This window comes from Eutrigla gurnardus (genome assembly GCF_963514095.1).
Source record: "Eutrigla gurnardus genome assembly, chromosome: 1".
In the NCBI taxonomy this organism is placed as follows: domain Eukaryota; kingdom Metazoa; phylum Chordata; class Actinopteri; order Perciformes; family Triglidae; genus Eutrigla; species Eutrigla gurnardus.
The window spans coordinates 34,273,641-34,289,056 of NC_139915.1; the positions used below are offsets into that span (position 1 = coordinate 34,273,641).

Here is a 15,416-nt window from a genome sequence, read left to right on the forward strand (position 1 = left end):
GCGGTGGATCAATGAGAGCACCATCATTCCTCCAGGCATTCTCTAGGTTCCCTGCTCTCTCTTTGGCCTCTGCCAGTAATCTGGTGGATCATTGTAATCCAAAAGTTACTCCTGGATGCCATTACTCCTGCAGCACCGTGGACAAATGCCACATTGGTGAAAGTGGCAGCGAGCTGAATGCAGGTGGAGAACATCTAAAGTCAGGGTTCATCACGATACTTACAAAGAAGAATAACACGTCCAGACAAACATTGGTTTCTGACCTCATTGATAAAATCATTCCTAATGAACGAGTCTTATTCTCCGCTGTTGAAAGGCGAACTAACCCCCGAGTGAAAGTCTCCCCTGAACTTCTCTTCTCCACGCCGTCATGCAACGACTTTGCTTCATAGGTTACAGGACAGATTCAAACGTTTAGACAGGAAGTCAGCAGCTCCACTACGAGTCAAACGTCTGCTTCTCCGTTGTGATCAAATAAATATGTCACACTTTAATCCAGTCCATTATAAAACTGCTGCTGCATCCAAAGTCCTGCTGGTTTGACCGTCTACCAATACACTTTATGAAGAGGTTTAATGATTTGATTGTGTTTTGTCAACCCTTTCATCTTCCCATGGGCCAAGAAAGCTGCAGATAAAGCCCATAAACAGATTTATAGCTTAATCAACTACGACCCATAAATGAACTGCATTTAACACATTGATGACTGGATGGGCCACAATTTCTTACAATATAGAAATGATTGTTTTTTGTCCCAAACAGGACGGACTCAAAGTCACCGCTCACCTTGAATCTCTAACTGGAGACTAAAGACCAAGTCAGAAGTCTTGTTGTGGTTCTGGATTCTGACCTTGACTTCAACAAACACATAAAGTTACAATAACTGTCTGCTTTCACCTCAAAATATCACAAGAATGAAAGACTTCATGTCCCAGTGCGACCTCGAGAAACTTCTTCATGCATTTATTTGTAGTAGACTGGACTCCTGTAACGGGATCTTTACAGGTCTCCTGTTAAACCACTGCAGTTAATCCAGAATGCTGCAGGGTTCTAAGCAGAACACATCACACCAGGACTGAAATCGCTGCATTGGCTTCCTGTGTTTCTTAGAATTTAGTTTAGAATGATTTTCTATGTTTATGAATCACTTACCGGATCTCCTTGTGTGTGATGAACCCGGCGGACCCCTCAGGTCTTCAGGTGCTGGTCTGCTTCCTGTCCCCAGAGTCAGAACGAAGCCTGGAGAGGAGCTTTTTAGTTTTCATGCTCATCATGTCTGGAATCAACTTCCAGAAAACCTGAGGTTTGCCTCCACGTTACAATCTCTTAAATCTGCTCTGAAAACATTTCTGTTCAAACAGGACTTTTTAAGGAATCTACTTTTTATTGTTATTAATCTGTTGGTATTTTCTTACTTTTGATATATTTTCACTGTTCTCATCCCCCTTTTTTAATCTTGTGGACTTCTCGTCTGTATTTCTGTTGTATTTTAATGGTACATTGTTTTACCTTTACTGTGTTCTTTTATTTTTCTGTGAAGCACCTTGAATAGCCCTTGTGTATGAAAGGTGCCATATATCATAGAGCCCATATCTGTTGCCATGGTGATGAGGACTCTGATCCCTGGTTACTTCCTGGTGTCTGAGATCTGCTCCACATCGTCCCGTCGTCTCTCCTCCATGTGAAACGTTTGGTAAGTGACAGTTTTTGATATTTCAAACATACAAGAATGTGAAGAATGTTCACTCTTTACTGCAGTAAAAGTACTGACGCTGTAAAATACAGCTTCCACCTGAATGCATCAGTAAGAATGATATCATGTATTATAGTACAACACCGCTCTGTGTACTTTTACTGTGGATACTTTAAGTACATTCAGCTAATAACAAAGCAGAACTTTTATATTTACTAACAAAGTATTTTTACTGTGAAAAAACTACTTTCAAGACAGAATTACATTAAAAAAACAACATACTACAGAATTAATGTAATAAACTGTAAAAGAAAAAAAGATCGTGAAAATAACGCTAACTATACAAAGTCAACATATGTGATTCAAATTCAGTTTTTAATGCAATAACTGAAGTTGAGTAATTCTAATCAACTATAAATGATTCCATCTCCGTTTCTATGACGCACATTTAGACCCAAACAAAGTCCACCACCAACTGGACATAATAAACTGAACAGCTAGTCATCAGCTGTGATGTATGACCGATGAAGATAATAGTTGCATGGTAGTCCTCGATAAGGTCTTCGGCTCTCGTCCCCATGGTACTCGTAGTCCACCTCTCTTCATGTTGATTGGGGACATGGATCCGTTAGTTAGAAGACAAAGTAAAAAATGTCTCCTTGTTAACAACAGTGAAAAAGACAGTAACTACCCACATTCAGAGTTCTACCTCCCTCAGTCAAAATGTGTCAAACCTACTTATTATTAATAACTTGAGGGTTCAGCACAATGTGCTCTGTGTGTCCATTATCTCAAAATTAACATTTGCACTATATTTATATATATATATATATATATATATATATATATATATATATATATGTTTAATTTTTAATCATTTAATATGCGTCTCACCTGGATGAGTCTGGACAGGTGGGTCCTCGTCCTCCGGCCAACAGCTCATCCCTTCTCATTGAACCATGTCTACAGCTCTGGAGTGTGACTGACCAATCGCTGCATGAATGTTGCCTCCAGATGTTCAGCGTTGCATCTCGGAAACTTCTGTTAAACACAAGAAGGAGAAAACACAGACAAATGAACTCCTTTACGTCGTACCAGTACGACACGCTTGGTCACTGCCGACATTTGCAATCAAATAAAGGGTTCCATATGTCTAAAAAGTCCATCTGATTTGGGGAAACGGGGAGTATTTCAATACGTCCAAAGCTTTTTCAGGATATTTTGTGTGTTTATTAGCAATGATAGTTGAAGTCAACACAGTTAGCATCTATCTGAATAAAAAGGCCCTGAAAAACACTTTCTAATCATTAAACAACATTGTGTACTACATATATATATACGTATAGGTAGTATTTTTTTCTATGTAGTATTTTGTCGTCTAAAGCTAACGTTGGTTTTGTTGTCTAAAGCCGTAGTGACAGTGTGCGTCTCTGCCAGCAGGTGGAGACTCTGCTATGAATCAGTGTGAGGACCGAGAGGACGGAGTCCTTCCCTCTAAAACCACTCAGGATGGGGGACATGACAGCCAGACCAGAGCTCAGAGGTGAGACGAGGATGTCTAGGTGTCCAGGACTCAGATCACTCCACCATCATGATTCTCACTCAACAACATAAATGTATATAATATGAACGAGACCTCTTTATTCAGTTTAAAACTGAACCTTGTTATTATCTGACTGTCCTGGGGAGAAGAATCCGGTCTTGGTCCAGACCTTCGTAGACCATGTGGGGGATGATCTGAATCTAGATTCTCCTGTTGAATCCATTTGTTTTCCCTTTGGTGAACACTCACTGAGACCAGAAGCTTTAATTGACCTCTGTACTTTTAGTTGTCTGAGAAGAAGAAGCAGTAAAGTTTGATAAGTCAAATAAAAAGACATTTGGATTAAATATTTACCTGAGACTCACCTGGACCCGACGCTGTAACCTGCTGACACTTCAGCTGATCAGCTTCTGATATTAATATGATAGGAATGAAAGTTTAACTGGGAAATTCAGATCTTTTGTCTGTTTGTTTGACCTTAGATACGACTTGGCAACGGGAAATATTTCTAGTCCGCTCAGCTACGAACCATAAAGCTAACATTATGCTAGCAACACTCTGAGTGCAGCACTAAGACGGGTTGTTGGTGACAGGTATAGGCAGACTGACAGGTCACGTGGGGTTGGGGCTACGTCAGTCAGGATCAGTGGTAAAAGTCAGCTGTTCACGCGCGGGTTGGGCTTGAATGAAATGTTTGAGATGAGAGGGGGTGGACGGGGGAAGTCCAACTTTGCTGACCGCACAATCTATTAACATTTAACGCACTTTAGCACCGATCACTTTAGGACTATGCTACTTTGGAACGTTTTTAACTTATCTCTAATAAAACCAACAAAACGCAGTACCCGTTTTTAAGTGATTCTTTGAACAAGCAGCGCGTCTGGCAAAAACATATTTTCCCGATCTAGCCTCTCGGTGACTAAATAAGTGGTTCGATAGTCGCCATACATTTGTCAGCAAAACTGTGACACAACCACATGGATTGGAGCCACGAAAGGACCCGACATGTCACAAATGGACGCGTGGAGCAACAAAGGAATGCATGATATGCAAACAATGTAAGGAGGACGCGCACAAACAAACAGACAACAAGGACGGACTGAAAGGATAGGCGGTAACGTACCCGACCCGTTCCGTGACTGCTGTGATACATGATTGATTGGAACACTTTGAGCTGGTCCCGCCGCTGAGTGGAAACTGTCTGTCATTGTGAATTGTGATATCACGCTGTGTTCGCGGCCCGCCGGGCCAAGCTGTGTGTGTGACAAACTAAGGTGCTCTGCCCTGTCTCTATGCTATCGCCGATAGCTGTGACTGTTTTATGTGGCTGCTTTGCTTTGGATTCTCTCATTGTGATCATTTACTTGTGCGTTCAAGATGAGTGGAACAAGTGTTGGTTCAGATGTTGGGAAACAGGACATGGGAAAGAGGAAAGTAATTCTAACTGAAAAGGCTCTTGCGAATAAAATTGAGTCCATACAAAAGGAACGAAAAAGGAAAGTGGATGAAATAAAGACTGTGATAAGCTCTATGAAAGAGCTCATGAAAGATGGAAAACATGTTTCAGCTGTTAAAGGGAAACTTGATGGCTTGATGAAATTGTCTCACACCTCTAATGAACTACATGCTTCCTTAATGCCTCTCATTCCTCATGATGAACAAGAAAAACAAACCGGTTGGTTCTTAAAAATCATTAAACATAAAGATGATTTTATTGAGGATGTTAATGCATGGTTTTCTGTAACCAGACTCAGAGGATCCCCAAGCAGGCCTCTGCTGGTGGCTAATAGGTCAAATGAAAGCCCTCTGCTACATGAGGCTGCAGAAGAGGAAAATGGAGGTGTGGAAAATGTGGAAGTGACTGGGCCTCAGTCACATAATGTTCAGGATGATATTCAGCCAGATGACAGCATATCAAACTATAGCAGCCAGAATCATGGTTCAAAATCTATCAGGTCAAAAGTGTCCTCAACTGCATCTGCCCGTGTCAGAGCCGAAGCTGAAATGGCTGCTTTAATAGCTCGAAAAGGGTTGCTCGAACAAAAGCATGCTCTTGAGGAAGAGGAAGCCAAAATAAGGCATGCGCTGCAAGAGCAGGAAGCTCGAGTCAGAAAGCAAAAGGAACAACTTCAACTTGAAACGGACATGGCCGCATCGGCGGCAAAGCTTAATGTTTTGAGAACCTCTGGGTCAGGGGTACGGAGTGTTGCTTCTCAGAAATTGGATGGAATGGAAGCCTACTTTGAAAGTGGCCTCAACTTTAATGCAGAGACCTTTGTACGGCAAAACGTTGGAGATGTTGGAAGAGGACAACCTGCAGAGTTTGGAGGCACAAGGCCGAAACAAAGGCAATGTGATGGAAACAAACATCTCCAGAGGACCTCAGCCCCCACACAGGCTCAGAGCACAGTCCCAAAGGCTACAGGAGCCCCACTGTCTCTGCATAGACACACACAATCTGCTTCCGGAAACATCAGCAGTGAACAGGACACCATGATATCTATAATGCAAAAACAAAATGACATAACTTCGATGTTGGTGCATCAGCAATGCATTGCTTCACTACCCAAAAGAGACATCCAACTGTTCGACGGTGACCCTCTGCACTATCATGCCTTTATGCAGTCATTTGAGCAGACCATAGAACTAAGGACTGACGATGCTGTTGACCTCCTGCATTACCTGGAGCAATACACCAGGGGTCAACCTAACCAGCTAGTCAGAAGTTGTCAACACATGACTGATGGCATGGGATATGCTACAGCAAAGGCTTTGCTCCAGGAACACTTTGGAAATGAGCACGTCATAGCATCCGCTTATATGGACAAGATCTTTGCATGGCCAGCAATAAAGTCGGAGGATGGAAAAGCTTTACAAGCATACAGCTTATTCTTGCAAGGATGTCACAATGCCATGAAAGATGTATACAACCTATCTGACTTGAACACGTCCGCAAATATGGTCTCTGTGATCAAGAAGCTGCCTTATAAGTTGAGAGACAAGTGGCGAGCGAAGGCATGCGACATTCAGGAAAAGCATCGGAAAAGAACTATGTTTGCTGATATTGTGACCTTTATTGAGCGTAAAGTTAGGATCACTACAGACCCTGTATTCGGAGACATACAAGATGCTCCAGTCATAGGGGCCTTCAAAGAAAGTGGTAGAGCTAAACCTGTGCCTCGTCCTAAGGCTAGAGGAAGCAGCTTTGCCACAACTTTCACTACTGTGGAAAGAGATGCTCATTGGGAGAACAGGGTTAAAGATGGACCCGAGAAGACCTGCCTTTTCTGCAAAAAAGGTAGACACACACTGGAGTCGTGTTTTCTATTGGAGAAGAAAGCTCACAGTGAGAAGATGGAGTTCCTGAAGAAAAATGGAGTTTGCTTCGGCTGCTTGTGCACTGGGCACATCAGCAAGGAGTGCAGGAAACGTCTGTCTTGCAAGACATGTGGCTCACGACACCCCAGCTTGCTCCATATCCACTCTAAGGAGAATGGAGATCCAGAGAAAGGCAGGAGAAACTCTGACAGAGCAGTGGACAGTGCTCTAGTCGAAGTCCAAACCGGTGGTCTTACTGGGGCCGGTGAGCAAGATTGTAAGCTTGCTATCGTGCCAGTCAAGGTTAAGTCCAGTAAGGGTCAAAGGTCAGTCGAAACCTACGCCTTTCTGGACCCAGGGAGTTCAGCGTCCTTCTGCACAATGGGTCTGATGGATAAGCTGGGACTCTCTGGGAGAAGAACAAGGATTCTTTTACGTACCATGGGCCAAGAGAAGGTGGTTGACAGTTGCATTGCATCGGACTTGGAGGTCGCTGGATTGGACAGTGACTGGTACTGTGAAATGCCGAAGATCTTCACACAACATCAAATGCCTGTTAACAGAGGTAACATCCCACGACAGCAAGATCTGGAAAGATGGCCACATCTGAAGCCTGTCTATCTGCCACAGATAGATGCAGACATGGAGATGTTAATTGGCTTGAATGTTCCCAGAGCATTGGAACCACTGGAAGTCATCCGAAGTGTGGATGGAGGGCCATATGCGGTCAAAACAATGCTTGGATGGACTGTAAATGGACCCCTTGGAGGAGAGGGCAGTGACGATCCTGTGACTCAGTCTGCAGTTAGCATCAACTGGATCTCTGCTGTCACTCTTGACGAGCTCTGGAACCAACAATTCAAGACTGACTTCCCTGAAAACAGCCAGGATGAACTGCAAGGGCTGTCAAGGGAAGACTCTAAGTTCCTGGAAATGGCTAACGAGACTGTGGAACTGGTTGATGGCCATTATGTTGTTGGATTGCCGCTGAAGGACAAATCAATTACCATGCCCAACAATCGCAAAGTTGCAGAGCAACGTACTCTCAACCTCAAGGGGAGGTTTGGCAGGGATGCGGCATTCCAAAAAGACTATACTACATTTATGGACAACCTGATATCCAGTGGATATGCAGAGAGAGTGCCAGCTACAAGTCAGGAACGATGCAACGGCAAGGTTTGGTATATCCCTCATCACGGTGTATACCATCCCAAGAAAAGGGAGGCCATCAAACAGTTAATCCAGGATGCTGCAGCCCGCACCAGAAAAGAGGTAGATAATGTACGCAAGCAGTGCAACGTTCAGATCCACCGTATGGCTGAGGAGCTGTCTGCACTGCAGCTGGAGTTTGCAGATAAAGAGTCTCACGTTGAAAGGTCGTTGCGAGAGAGAAAAGCAGTAGAGGAGGAACTGGAGAAGGTGTATAAGGAAGGCATGGCAGAGCCAGAGTTCAAGAAGATGGATGCTCTTCATCAGAGGTGTCTAGATGCAGAGAGGATGAGGGAAGACATTAGCGTCACTCTGCAAAGCACACAGAACAAACTGAAAAAGATGGAGCTGGACTACAGTGAAGAACTTTCACGATGCCAGGAGGAAGTACGGCGGCTGCAGGGCTCTCTGGCTGCAGCCCGGGAAGAGTGCGTCGCCATCAGCGAGGAGCGGCTCCAGCTGCAACAGGAGAACTTGCAGCTCCGCAGGGAGATGGAAGAGCTGCGTTCTGATAATGGCACTAATTTCATTGGTGCAGAGCGTGAGCTGAGAAGAGCTGTTGAAGGATGGAATCTGGAGAAGATCAATGATGTGCTCTCATTGAAAGGAATCAAGTGGACGTTTAACCCTCCCACTGGATCACATCACGGTGGAGCATGGGAGAGGTTAATACGTTCCATCAGGAAGATTCTCAATTCCACTTTGAGGACCCAAAGTCTGGATGAGGAGGGACTCAATACAGTACTCTGTGAGGTGGAGTCAATTCTCAACAGTAGACCTCTCACGAAGGAATCCACAGATCCGAATGACTTGGAGGCTTTAACACCTAATCATCTTCTGCTGCTTAAAGTCAAGCCCAGCTGGATATCACCTGGTCTGTTTCTCAAGGAGGACAACTATGCACGCCGGAGATGGAAGCAGGTGCAATACATTTCGGACCTGTTCTGGAAAAGGTGGATTAAAGAGTATCTGCCACAACTACAGGAACGACAGAAATGGACAAAGATCAAGAGGAACTTTGTCCCCGGTGACATAGTGATCATAATGGACGATTCCGCACCTCGCAATTCCTGGATCATCGGGAGGATTACAGAGACAATGCCAGACAGGAACGGACTGGTGCGACAGGTCCGGATCAAGACCCGCACCAGCCTTCTCTGCAGACCTGTGACAAAGATCTGCCTTCTTCAGGAGTCGACGGAGTCGTGAAGGCTTCCCTTCTTTTCCATGGATTTGGATTATATTGACTTTTGCCTGACATGACCTTTTTTCGTGACTTTGGATTGACTTTACTTTGGGGCGGGTTAGGTTCAAGAAGGATGAAGACCTGCAATGGCCATATGAACTATGAACTCTCTCCTTGCGCACAAAAAAATCGCAAAAAAAGACAAAAAAAATGTGAAAAATAGAAAAAAAAAGAAAATTGGAATTGTATTGTTTCTCTATTATGAATGTATGCGTTGGTAATTATTACTACTGTGTAATAACATGTAATAATTAGGGGCCGGAATGTTGCTGACAGGTATAGGCAGACTGACAGGTCACGTGGGGTTGGGGCTACGTCAGTCAGGATCAGTGGTAAAAGTCAGCTGTTCACGCGCGGGTTGGGCTTGAATGAAATGTTTGAGATGAGAGGGGGTGGACGGGGGAAGTCCAACTTTGCTGACCGCACAATCTATTAACATTTAACGCACTTTAGCACCGATCACTTTAGGACTATGCTACTATGGAACGTTTTTAACTTATCTCTAATAAAACCAACAAAATGCAGTACCCGTTTTTAAGTGATTCTTTGAACAAGCAGCGCGTCTGGCAAAAACATATTTTCCCGATCTAGCCTCTCGGTGACTAAATAAGTGGTTCGATAGTCGCCATACACGGGTGTTCACAGGTCCACAACGTGGTCTCATGTGACCCAGATCCATTTATAGTATGGACACTGACGCTAGCATCAACTCTCAGAACATGACTCATCAATATAATGATAAACAGAGCAAACTGATTCATGAATTGACGCGATCGCTCACGGCTCGCGCTAGAAATGGAGCAGACGCCGAAACGCTGTCTTCACGGCGGGACGGCCGTAGGATGGCGGGCTTCGCGTCTGGTGTGAACTCCACTATCGGTCAACAAGGACGTGGTGTAAGAATACTGGTTAGTATTTAACTTCCTTTTTTCAGATCAACCTGGGCTTTCAGGATATTCATGCTGTGGTGGTGTCATATGAATATAGAAAAGGTCATATGACCAGATATAGAAAGGAAAATATATTTATTTCACACATATTTATGGAAAAACACAGAAAATTATGAAATTATTTCTAAATGTTATACAGCTGTTCTTTAAGGGATCGGGGGAAATAATCAAGGCTCTAACTATGATAAAGAAATATATTATTTACGTTACGCAGAAAATGCACTCGCCTGGTGTGTGTGTGAGTGTGTGTGTGTGTGTGTGTGTGTGTGTGTGTGTGTGTGTGTGTGTGTGTGTGTGTGTGTGTGTGTGTGTGTGAGTGTGTGTGTGTGTGTGTGTGTGTGTGTCATTGAATGTGTCATACATGTAGAGGAGTGTGTGATTAGGTGGTGTCCCTAATATGTCTGGGATTACAATATGGGGGTTGTTTTGTTCCATGTTCACGTTCATACAGTTAAAGCGTCAATTAAGGAATGTTGTGATCACATTTTTAATTTCCTTTTATAGCAGACAAGAGTTACAACAATTATAGAAAACATAAAAATACAGAGAATCAGTACAGACAAAAATGAAGAGGACAAAAAGGTGAAAAACATAAACCCTGTGGCGTTCCCTCCCTCCCCACCCCTTGGATCTCTATTTTAAATAAATACTATATGCAGGGGAAGCAAATTCAAGTTTCCAGAGAAAAAATCCAAAATAAATAGGATAGGATAGCACTTACAACAGTTCCTTAATTGTTCCTGAAATCGATTCCCATGCCGAGATGGTGACAGCTGTAGCACCACTCTCACCACTGATAGCTCCACGCTAATGATATCTATGTGTTAATCCACTGTATTTTAGTTACTGTGTGAGGGGGTTTCCAGCGTAAGGTAGCATCTTTTGGGCTGCTGTGATGCCTGATAAAAGAATACGTGTATTTATACCTGTTAATTTGAATGAGGTTGTATCATTCAGGAGCAGCAGAGCAGGAGAGCATGGCACAGTTACACCCAGTACATCAGATAGAGGAACACAAACTCACCCAACATGTTTTTACGTCATTGCATTCCCAGTACATGTGCATGAAAGAAGCTGTGAGGCTTTCTGTGCACAGAGTGCAGTTTGGGGATGACAGTGGTTTCATGAGATAAGCCTTTCTTGGAGTTAGAGACGTCCTATGAACGTAGTTGAAATGGATCAGTTGGTGATCCGGGTTCCTCGAGGCAACAACAATCCAGGACCATATCCTCTTCCAGTCAGGCTTAATCTCACCCACATGTTGTTTAAAGTCACCAGCCCAAGCTCGTACAATAGACAGCTCTTTATAGGAAGCTGTCCAGAAGAATGAGTAAAGCTGAGAAACCACACCTTTATTTGGCCCATTTGGGGCAAAGATGTGATGCAAAGGGTGCCTGGTAAGTGGAGAGTTCCAAGGTCCTCCATGTGCTTTCATGGATGCACACAGTTGGGGAATGTTGACAGCAATGATCTTTCTTACATTTACCACAAATACTGTTTTATTAGCTTTTTACTTTGAGGTGAAGACGGATCTGAGGAACAAGTTACAAGGAGACCATTTGGCCACTTGTATGTGGATCAGCATAAATGCCCCCCATACCCCAATTTAACTACAAAAGAGCCTTGGAGCTTTATTTTGAAAAGCCAAGAAAAATGAAATGCTCAGCTGCAGAGTGTAGTTTGTGCAAATAGATCTGGCTTCAGCTACTTGTTTGAATAAATCAGGTTAAATCAAGATATCTTGACTCTGTTGGTTGTTATGTCATAATGGTAGAAAGTACAAATATGAGTTTGAACATGTCGGGAGGAAAAGTACAAAGTTGTCAGAAACATAAATACTCAAGTAAAGTACAGATACCTGAAAAGTCTACTTAAGTCCAGTAACCACGTATTTGTACTTTGTTCCTTCCATCTCTGGTGAAATGTGATTTAGGAAGGAAGACGAGCTCTTCTTGTCCTGGTTCTTGTTTGCTTGTTTACTCCGTCGGCTGCATAGCTGTGAAGTTATCGAGTTCACCAGCCGTTTGTGCTTTTGACTCACATCTAGAAAACTGGGCTCATGTGGGACACGCCGGATCTCCAGTCCCTTTATTTCCTGTTCCAACTAAATCTAGTCATCAGGACGGTTACTAGGTTTAGACTGAAATGACACAGCTTCAAGGGGGTGGGGTCACAGAAAAGGGGCAGGGCTAATGTCAATCAGAAGCTGTCAGTGACGTATAGGATTCTGACTAAATGAATGTTGAGGATATAAATCAGTCATAAATAATCATCAAATCATGTTTGTGATTCATTCAAGCAACAAAATATGCATCGAGTTGTTGGAATGTGTTTTGGTTTGTTGGTCTCTAGTCGTCCCACTTTCTCAAATCTGATGCTAATGTGGGACAGCATGCTTTGGGTCATCTGGGACAGTCATGGAAGCTCTCTAAACGGGGAAAGGTGCATTCAGGGACTTCCTGAATCAAACCAGGAAGGAGAAACTACCTGCAGATGTCAGACAGGGCTTCATGGCAAATACAGTCGGTCCCGGTATAAACACTGATTGTCTAGATAACTAGCACATACTCAGCTAGCTCTATAGCTAGCAACATTAGCCTGCCAACTAGCCCAGTTAACTCCTTGGTCTCATGCTGGTAGACAATGTTCTGTTCTCTCGCTCTCTCTATCGGATTCATGAAGCTTAACTAGTGAGAATCTGAAATCTAAATGTATTGTATCAGGATGCAGCAGCAGAGACCAGACTCCCCTGGACCTGGACCTGGACCTGGTCCCAGCTGTGTGTCCATGAAGAGTGACCAGTCTATGGGTCGCCCTTTTAATTTTAAAACTGAACAAGCTGCTGATGGAAGGTAAGAACTGAACCTGAACTCTCCTTAGAGGATGAATCAGGTCTAGACCTGCCCCCTTAAACAGTAACTCAGAGTCCACCAGCCCTGAATCCTGCAACCCGTCAGGTCTTCTGAGCCACGATGATGTGAGAGAGTGACAGTGTCGTGTTTCACTGAAACTCTCACAGAAAGGACCAATTAAATGTTTTTTAACTGGGATTAAACTACAAAATAATAAATATACAATCAAACCTTAAAGAGACAGTGAGGAGAAAACCTTCTGAAAGAAAAGACTCATAGACGCCGAGAAACCTTAAGATAGAGTTAGAGAGAAGCTAACTTGGCTAACATGAAGGCTAATGACAAAGAAGAGTAGTGGGGAGGCTAAGCTAAGTTAAGAACAAAAAGACTCCAAACCAACAGACACCAAACTCGAGCACCGTCTTCCTCTCACTCAAGGGAGGTTGTAGAGTAGTAAAGTAAGACACTTTATATCCAGCAAACTCTTATTTTAGGTGTTAAGGTAACTGATAATGCCCGAGGATGTGTCTATTATCAGGAGGGAATGGACTACGTGGAGGCCAGAACCGTCCGATGCCCAGTGGAGAGTTAGCAACCAAAATGTAAAGTTTTTTAAGAGTCATAACTCCGTTTTCCCATCATTGTCACCCCATACAGTTCTAATGCAACGGAAACGTTGTCCACTGCTCCTAGTGTGAGTGTAGCACTAAGACGAGTGTTCACATGTCCACGTGGTCTCATGTGACCCAGATCCATTCAAAGTATTGATCCTGACACTAGCATCAACTCTCAGAACATGACTCATCAATATAACCAAAGCAAACTGATTAATGAAGCTTAACTAGTGAGAATCTTAAAGTGTATTTATTGTATCAGGATACAGCAGCAGAGACCAGACTCACCTGGACCTGGACCTGGACCCAGCCATGTGTCCATAAAGAGTGTCTGGTCTACCTGCAAAAGGGCATTTTCAAAAGGAAAAAGAAAGACTCGGCAACAGACACAGACGACCGACACACCACAGACATTAAGGTCAGTCTGCTTGACAGCATAAACAACAAACTGGATCTTCTAACGTCACGAGGAAGTTAAAGACATGCAATAGCCTGGAATTTCCCCAAAACAGCATTGTAACACTGCAAAAACCAGACCTGTTAATACAAATGCATATTGTTACTAAAGAAAATAAACTGATGAAAGAAAGTGGACCTACAAACCCGCTCCATGCACGACATCCCAGAATCGTTAATCCCAGACTTCATGACAACCTCACGTAGAGGAGGGTCTGTTCTAAAGGGGATCTGAGCCTCAACAGGCCAGCCACCTCCTGCTGGGTCTGGTGGCGGCCCAAAGGAGGTGAGGACAAGGCAGCAAGGAGGAGGAGACGGGAGACAGATTTAAACTTGTATCATCAAGTTAAAACCTACATTTAAATAATAAATAAATCCAGAAAGTTCTTCCCGGATCCAGCTGTCCTGACCGGTTCTGACTGCCCCATAGCCACGCCAATGCCTCTTTGTCCACAGAGCCTGACCAGAGATAACCCTCTCCTTATATATTTATTATTATTATTATTTTCTTTCTTTTTTTCCTTTCCTCTCCCTCACTTTGATTAATACTCTCCTCCTTTTGCTCTTTCCTCTCTCTATCTTTCACACAGAAAACTCCTCCATTCACCCAGTGAACGGTCTATGGCTGAACAAGCTGCTGATGGAAGGTAAGAACTGAACCTGGACTCTCCTTGGAGGATAAATCAGGTCTAGACCAGCCAGAGAAAAGTTAAGAGTCAGAGAGAAGCTAACTTGGCTAACGTCACAGCTAATGCCAAAGAAGTGGATCTAGACTAAGCTCAGCTAAACTAAGCTGGGTTTACATCGGAGCTACTTGAAAACCTGGTCCATCAGCATCAGACTCCAAGTGGGTCTGACCAAACTGGGTACTTGATACATTGGGAGACCGGTTTGGTCTAAACAGGTAAAGAAATTCAGAGGAATCAGGAACAGGTACGAAGGGAGAAACAGACACGTATCAGGTCCTGGATCAGGCCAGGGTTCAGGTTTTCATGGGAAGCAAAGGCAACGTTGGAACTTTGATATTTTTTTAACTTTAATCATCCATTAACAGTCAGTTCAAGGCAAGCAAGCAGCAACCAGAGAGACAATCTGTCAAGTCTGTGTTAGAAAGACTCACACAAGGACCAACAGCAGCCATATCAAGTACAGTTCACCAGCTACACCATCTGGACCAAGACCTGAATGAGGTTTCCTGCAGGTTTGAGAAGCCAGCGGTTAGCTACTAAGATGACTTTAACACGTAGCTGTAAAGTTGACCTTGAATTATGAAGCTAACTTTGGTAGCAGCTTCACACCAGAATCCACATGGATCCAGATCCAGTAAGGTTGCCGCTCAGGGTGCCGCTCTGCCGCTTGTGTTCATCAGAACCCGAGGCTTCAAAACCGTAGTCCACAAACCAACGGGTTACGTCGCCATGACAACGTCCACTTGTGATCTCCAGTCTGTGCTTTAGTGACTCTTTGAACTTGGTTTTCTCCACAGAGTTCAGCAGATCTCAGAGGTTCCGTTTACCCGGCAGCATCAAACACAC

The 15,416-nt window shown here is 43.7% G+C and overlaps 3 protein-coding genes and 1 long non-coding RNA gene across 12 annotated transcripts in view; 3 read left to right on the forward strand and 1 right to left on the reverse strand.

Moving 5' to 3' along the window:
* The window catches only part of LOC311025196 (uncharacterized protein), a 228,753-nt gene that overhangs the window by 88,093 nt on the left and 125,244 nt on the right, over nucleotides 1-15,416 (forward strand). Inside the window, exon 5 of the mRNA XM_084027980.1 lies at nucleotides 12,683-12,811. Within this exon, the coding sequence (XP_083884106.1) occupies nucleotides 12,683-12,811 (129 nt within the window). The remainder of the gene's footprint in view (nucleotides 1-12,682; nucleotides 12,812-15,416) is intronic.
* The window catches only part of LOC311028213 (stonustoxin subunit alpha-like), a 110,190-nt gene that overhangs the window by 77,996 nt on the left and 16,778 nt on the right, over nucleotides 1-15,416 (forward strand). The gene's annotated exons all lie outside the window — the stretch shown is intronic.
* Nucleotides 1-15,416, forward strand: part of LOC311026206 (NLR family CARD domain-containing protein 3-like) — a 58,719-nt gene that overhangs the window by 26,525 nt on the left and 16,778 nt on the right. The window lies entirely within an intron of this gene.
* LOC311029383 lies at nucleotides 2,048-12,004 on the reverse strand. The gene is made up of 3 exons (XR_014598879.1): nucleotides 11,818-12,004; nucleotides 2,588-2,734; nucleotides 2,048-2,293 (listed from the first exon to the last, which is right to left on the reverse strand). It is a non-coding gene; the product is annotated as an uncharacterized lncRNA (long non-coding RNA).